The 7,174-nt window shown below is 55.0% G+C and overlaps 1 protein-coding gene across 1 annotated transcript in view; it reads right to left on the minus strand.

The window, feature by feature from the left end:
• Nucleotides 1-6,974, minus strand: part of INTS3 (integrator complex subunit 3) — a 34,756-nt gene extending 27,782 nt beyond the window's left edge. Inside the window, exons 1-5 of the mRNA XM_077789420.1 lie at nt 6,779-6,974; nt 5,814-5,897; nt 4,801-4,884; nt 2,221-2,334; nt 846-930 (exon numbers count right to left, since the gene is read on the minus strand). Of these exons, the coding sequence (XP_077645546.1) occupies nt 846-930; nt 2,221-2,334; nt 4,801-4,884; nt 5,814-5,897; nt 6,779-6,868 (457 nt within the window). The 5' untranslated portion in view covers nt 6,869-6,974. The remainder of the gene's footprint in view (nt 1-845; nt 931-2,220; nt 2,335-4,800; nt 4,885-5,813; nt 5,898-6,778) is intronic.
• Between the last annotated feature and the right edge of the window lie 200 nt (nt 6,975-7,174).

Raw genomic sequence — 7,174 nt, forward strand, 5'->3', positions numbered from 1 at the left:
CATCCCGAACATTCCCAGCCCTGATCCCAGCAATTCCCAGCTCAGATCCTGAACATTCCCAGCCCTGATCCCAGCAATTCCCAGCCCTGATCCCAGCAATTCCCAGCTCAGATCCTGAACATTCCCAGCCCTGATCCCAGCAATTCCCAGCCTTGATCCCAGCAATTCCCAGCTCAGATCCTGAACATTCCCAGCCCTGATCCCAGCAATTCCCAGCCTTGATCCCAGCAATTCCCAGCTCAGATCCCAAGCATTCCTGGCCCACATCCTGACGATTCCCAGCTCACATCCTGAGCATTCCCAGCAATTCCCAGCTCAGATCCTGAACATTCCCAGCCCTGATCCCAGCAATTCCCAGCCCTGATCCCAGCAATTCCCAGCTCAGATCCTGAACATTCCCAGCCCTGATCCCAGCAATTCCCAGCTCAGATCCCAAGCATTCCTGGCCCACATCCTGACGATTCCCAGCTCACATCCTGAGCATTCCCAGCAATTCCCAGCTCAGATCCTGAACATTCCCAGCCCTGATCCCAGCAATTCCCAGCTCAGATCCTGAACATTCCCAGCCCTGATCCCAGCAATTCCCGGCTCACATCCCGAACATTCCCAACATTCCTAGCAATTCCCAGCTCACATCCTGAACATTCCCAGCCCTCACCCCAGCAATTCCCGGCTCACATCCCGAACATTCCCAACATTCCCAGCAATTCCCGGCTCACATCCCGAACATTCCCAACATTCCCAGCAATTCCCAGCTCAGATCCTGAACATTCCCAGCCCTGATCCCAGCAATTCCCGGCTCAAATCCCAAACATTCCCAACATTCCCAGCAATTCCCGGCTCACCCGCAATCTGCTTCATGAAGGTCATGCAGACGCCGTCGGCTCCCAGCACGCCGCTCTTCACCAGCTCCCGCAGCAGCCACACCAGCTGCACACGGATCCGGGAGCGGGGTCGGGATTTTGGGAGCAGGGGTTGGGATATCGGGAGTGGGGTTGGGATTTTGGGAGCAGGGTTGGGATATCGGGAGTGGGGTTGGGATTTTGGGAGCGGGGTCGGGATTTTGGGAGCAGGATTGGGATTTTGGGAGCAGGGGTTGGGATTTTGGGAACGGGGATTGGGATTTTGGGAGCGGGGATTGGGATTTTGGGAGCAGGATTGGGATTTTGGGAGCAGGATTGGGATTTTGGGAGCAGGGTTGGGATTTTGGGAGCGGGGGTTGGGATTTTGGGAGCAGGGTTGGGATTTTGGGAGCGGGGATTGGGATTTTGGGAGCGGGGATTGGGATTTTGGGAGCAGGGGTTGGGATTTTGGGAGCAGGGTTGGGATATCGGGAGCAGGATTGGGATTTTGGGAGCAGGATTGGGATTTTGGGAGCAGGATTGGGATTTTGGGAGCAGGGGGTTTGGGACCAGGCATTTTGGGATCAGAGATTTTGGGAGCAGGGATGGGGATTTCGGGAGCAGGGATTGGGATTCTGGGAGCAGGGATTGGGATTTTGGGAGCAGGGATTGGGATTCTGGGAGCAGGGATTGGGATTTTGGGATCAGGGGGTTTGGGACCAGAGATTTTGGCAGCAGGAATTTCAGGAGCAGGGATTTTGGGATTTTTGGGGGCAGGGATTTTGAGATTTTGGGAGCACGGGTTTGGGATTTTTGGGAGCAGGGATTCTGGGATTTTTGGGATCAGAGTCACCCATGGCCCCATTCCCGCTCCTCCCTCCCGCCCTCCATGCTGGGACAGAAGATTCCAGGTGGGACAGGGGATTCCAGGTGGGACAGGGGATTCCAGGTGGGACAGGAGATTCCAGGTGGGACAGGGGATTCCAGGTGGGACAGGGGGTTCCAGGTGGGACAGGGGGTTCCAGGTGGGACAGGGGATTCCAGGTGGGACAGGGGGTTCCAGAATATTTGGGATGGGACAGGGCATTCCAGGTGGGACAGGAGATTCCAGAATATTTGGGATGGGACAGGGGATTCCAGGTGGGACAGGGGATTCCAGGTGGGACAGGAGATTCCAGGTGGGACAGGGGGTTCCAGAATATTTGGGATGGGACAGGGCATTCCAGGTGGGACAGGAGATTCCAGAATATTTGGGATGGGACAGGGGATTCCAGGTGGGACAGGGGGTTCCAGGTGGGACAGGGGGTTCCAGGTGGGACAGGGGGTTCCAGGTGGGACAGGGGATTCCAGGTGGGACGGGGGTTCCAGGGATCCCGACCTGGCTCCTGCAGGTGTCCTGCAGCTTCAGGTACTTCTCCATGAGGATGTGGTTGATCTTGTTGAGGACGATGTTCATCCCGTCCCGGCTCACCAGCGCCAGGTCCCGGTAGCACTGAGGGGGAACCAGGGAAAACCCATCCTGAGCCAGCAAATCCAGGGATTTCGGGGATAAACCATCCCAGGAGGAACGTTTGGGGTAATTCCTGACAGGATTTTGGGGACAAACCATCCCAGGAGGAACGTTTGGGATCATTCCTGACCATTCCTGGCAGGAATCTGGGGATAAACCATCCCAGGAGGAACGTTTGGGATCATTCCTGACCATTCCTGGCAGGATTTTGGGGACAAACCATCCCAGGAGGAATGTTTGGGATCCAGGATTTCGGGGACAAACCATCCCAGGAGGAATGTTTGGGATCCAGGAATCTGGGGATAAACCATCCCAGGAGGAACGTTTGGGATCATTCCTGACCATTCCTGGCAGGAATCTGGGGATAAACCATCCCAGGAGGAACGTTTGGGATCATTCCTGACCATTCCTGGCAGGATTTTGGGGATAAAAACCATCCCAGGAGGAACGTTTGGGATCATTCCTGGCAGGATTTTGGGGATAAACCATCCCAGGAGGAATGTTTGGGATCATTCCTGACCATTCCTGGCAGGATTTCGGGGATAAAAACCATCCCAGGAGGAAGGTTTGGGGTCTTTCCTGGCAGGATTTTGGGGAAAGGCTGGATTTGTGGGATTCATCCTGCCCGAGCACTCCAGGATCCCAATCCCTGCAGATCCACAGGGAAACCCTGGGAAAAGTGGGAATGACCCCCCTGGGACAGGTGGGAAAATCCCCCGGGGGAGAAGGAAAATTCCTGCATTTCTGCCAGGCTGGCACCATCCAGGGGCTCCTCCCTGCCCGGGTGTTTAATTAAATTAGCACAGAGTGATTAATGGTGTTTAATTAGCAGAGAGTGATTAATGGAGCCTTCAAACGAGGGAGGGCAGGAAAAGCCGGGATCATCCCGGGCTCCATCCCGAGGAATTCCAGGAGGAGGAGGAGGAGCTGAGGCAGCTGGAGCAGCTGGGGACACCTGGGCAGCCTTGGGGGGCCTGTGCCAAATTTTGGGGCAGATTTTGGTCCCTGTGCCAAATTTTGGGGCAGATTCTGGTCCCTGTGCCAAATTTTGGGGCAAATTATGGTCCCTGTGCCAAATTTTGGGGCAGATTTTGGTCCCTGTGCCAAATTTTGGGGCAGATTCTGGTCCCTGTGCCAAATTTTGGGGCAGATTTTGGTCCCCTGTGCCCAATTTTGGGGGAGATTTTGGGGCACATTTTGGCCTTTTGGTCCCTGTGCCAAATTTTGGGGCAGATTTTATTCTTTTGGTCCCCGTGCCAAATTTTGGGGGGTCTCTGTGCCAAATTTGGGAGCAGATTCTGATCCTGTACCCAGTTTTGGGATCCTTCTGCTGAGTTTTGGGGCAGAGATTGGTCTTTTAGTCCCTGTGTCCAGTTTTGGGGCAGATTTTGGGGTCCCTGTGCCAAATTTTGGGGCAGATTTTGTTCTTTTGGTCCTGTGCCGAATTTTGGGGCAGATTTTGTTCTTTTGGTCCCTGTGCCGAATTTTGGGGCAGATTTTTGGCTCCCGGAGGAGTCCCTGGGCAGGTTTGGGGTCTCTGGGCCAAGTTTTGGGAATTTGGGTTTTCCCAGCCCAGCAGATCCCAGGAATCCGATCTCGGGGGGGGGATGTGGGAGCTGCTTGGGCAGGGAGGGGTTAAATCCCAAATCCCAAATCCCAGATCCCAAATCCCTGCTGGGATCAGGAACCCCTGGCCCGGCTCCAGCAGAGCCTGGCAGGTGCAATAATTCCAATTATCCCAATTATCCCAATAAATGATTTCCTTGGAAAAGCGCCGGGAGCAGCCACAGCAGAACCTCCCTTTTCCAGAGGAAAATTCCTCAGGAATCCATGGAATGCTCCCCACCAGAGGGGTGGGATTCTCCCAGGCTTTGACCCCTGGAGGGGTCATTCCATGGGAAGAGGGGAAAAGCAGCTCTGGAAAAGCAGGAAAAGCTTCCCCTGCCTCGGGAACGGATCCCGGGGAATTCAGGCTGGGAATGCTCGGGTGGATGCAGGAAAAATGGGATTCCCACAGCACCAGCAGGATTCCCAGGAAAAGCTGGTTTTGATTCCATGAGGTGATTCCTGGGGCTGGAGCCGCTCCCGAAGGTGGGATTGTGATCCAGGATGTGGAATTCCCAGAGCTGAATTCCCAAGGAATCTGCTTTCCCCGGAGCTGAGCACGTTCCTCCTCCTGGATCTGCTCCCAGAGGTGGGATTCTGATCCGGGAATTCCCAGAAAATCACTTTCCCTGGGAGCTGAGCTTCTCCAGAGGGTGAATTCCAGGAGCTTCCACGAGAAAAAAAGCCATTCCAGGCCTCCCAAGGCAAGGGAAAAACCGGGAAAAACCCACGGAAAAAGCAGGATCTGCCCCAGCAGGGGACTAGCCCAAGGGATTCCCAGGGAGATTCCCGAATTCCCAGGGAGATTCCCGAATTCCCGCCCTCTCCCAGGGCTTTCCTCACCTTCTGGGCCTGCGCCGGGTCGGTCAGGACGAGGGTGAAGAGCCCCAGGCAGATCTCCTCGTGCTGGGGGGTGCCTTTGCAGATCTGCAGGAAAATCCCAAAATCCAGGGGAATTCCAGCTGGGAATGGAGCTGGGGGAAGGGAAAATCCTCCCCGCCAAAATCCCTGGGAATCTGGGAATGGTGATCCCCCCCAAATCCCTGGAACATCCCTGGGAATCTGAGACGTCCCAGGAGCTCCTAGGGTTTATTTTAAATTCCAAATCCAGAGGAATTCCAGCTGGGAATGGAGCCCCTGGAGCATCCCTGGGAATCTGAGATGTCCCAGGAGCTCCTGGGGTTCATTTTAAATCCCAAATCCAGGGGAATTCCAGCTGGGAATGGAGAGGAGAAAAGGGAAAATCTCCCCCTCAAAATCCCTGGATCACCCCTGGGAATCAGAGACAGCCAAAATCCAGGGGGGTTCCAGCTGGGATTGGAGGGAATTCACGGATCCATGAGGGAATTCCAGGATTCCAGGAGGGAATTCCGGGACTCCAGGAAGGAATTTTGGGATTCCAGAAGAGAATTCTGGGATCCATGAGGGAATTTTGGGACTCCCGTGAGGGAATTTCAGGATTCCAGGAAGGAATTTTGGGCTCCAGGGGGGGAATTCCAGGATTCCATGAGGGAATTTCAGGACTCCATGAAGGAATTTCTGAATTCCATGAGGGAATTCTGAATTCCAGGAGGGAATTTCAGGACTCCAGGAGGGAATTTCTGAATTCCAGGAGGGAATTTCTGAAACCATGAGGGAATTATGAATTCCATGAGGGAATTTCAGGACTCCAGGAAGGAATTTCTGAATTCCATGAGGGAAATCTGAGTTCCAGGAAGGAATTTCTGAATTCCATGAGGGAATTTCAGGACTCCATGAGGGAATTCTGAATTCCAGGGGGGAATTCCAGGATTCCAGAGGGAATTCCCAAATTCCAGGAGGGAATTCTGAATTCCAGGGGGGAATTCGGGACTCACGTGGGCGTTGAGGGCGTCGTTGGCCTCGCGCTCCGAGAGGCCGCTGGTCAGAGAGGTCACGATCCCCACACAGCGCTCCAGCCGCTGGGAAAGGGGGAAAAATGGGAAAAACAGGGAAAAATGAGAGAAAAACGGGGGAAAATCGGGGAAAAATGAGAGAAAAACGGGGAAAAACGGGGGAAAAATGAGAGAAAAACGGGGAAAAACGGGGGAAAAATGAGAGAAAAACGGGGAAAAATGAGAGAAAAATGGGGAAAAATGGGGGGAAATGGAGAAAAATTAGAGAAAAATGGGGGAAAACGGGGGAAAATGAGAGAAAAACGGGGAAAAATGGGGGGAAATGGGGAAAAACGGGGGAAAATGGGGGGAAATGGGGAAAAACAGGGGAAAATGAAAAAAATGGGGAAAAATGTGAGAAAAATGGGGAAAACGGGGGAAAATTGAGAAAAACAGGGGGAAATGAGAAAAATGGGGGAAAATGGAGGAAAACGGGGAAAAATGGGGAAAAAGTGAGAAAAACGGGGGAAAACGGGGCAAAAATGAGAAAAAAATGGGGAAAAATGGGGAAAAATAGGGGAAAACGGGGAAAAAATGGGAAAAACAGGGAAATACGGGGGAAAATGGGGAGAAACGGGGAAAAGTGGGAGGAAATGGAAGAATATGAGGAATAATGAGGAAATGGGATAAAATAGGGAAAAATTAGGGAAAACCTGGGAAAAACTCCATGGGGATTTGGGGGAATTTGTGACCAGGAGGATTTCAGGGAAGGTTTGTGTCCCGGTATCTCCCGGTGTTCCCGTTATCCCGGTATTCCCGGTGCCCCGTCTTCCCCATTATGCCCGCATCCCGATGTCCCCGTTATCCTGTTATTCCCGGTATTCCCATTATCCCCGGTGTCCCGGTATCCCCGTTATCCCGGTATTCCCATTATCCCCGTTATCCCGGTGCTCCCGGTGTCCCCTCACCTCCTCCAGCTCATCCTTGGAGTCCAGCAGCGAGCACAGCAGGAGCTTCCCGCCCGCCGCCGCTCCCGCCTTGCCCTTGGCGAGCTCCATGGCCCGGGCGGGCACCGGCAGCGAACCGGGAGCGGCACCGGGAGGGAACCGGGAGGGAACCGGGACGGGGCCGCCCTTCCCCGGGGGCTCCGACCTGAGACCCCCCCGCGTGGGGGCCCGGGCGCCCCCTCCCAGCCCGGCCCGGCGGGATCGGCGGCGACCCCCGGGAATTCCGCGCTCGGGAGCGGCGGCGGGCTCGGTGATGGGGGAGGCGGGGACGGGCCCGCGGAAGGTGCCGGCCGGCGGAACGGCGGCGGGGCGGCGAGCAGGGGCCGGGCCGGGCCGGGGTCCCCGCTGGGTCCCCGC

The sequence above is a fragment of the Lonchura striata genome, chromosome 33, assembly GCF_046129695.1.
Source record: "Lonchura striata isolate bLonStr1 chromosome 33, bLonStr1.mat, whole genome shotgun sequence".
Classification (NCBI taxonomy): domain Eukaryota; kingdom Metazoa; phylum Chordata; class Aves; order Passeriformes; family Estrildidae; genus Lonchura; species Lonchura striata.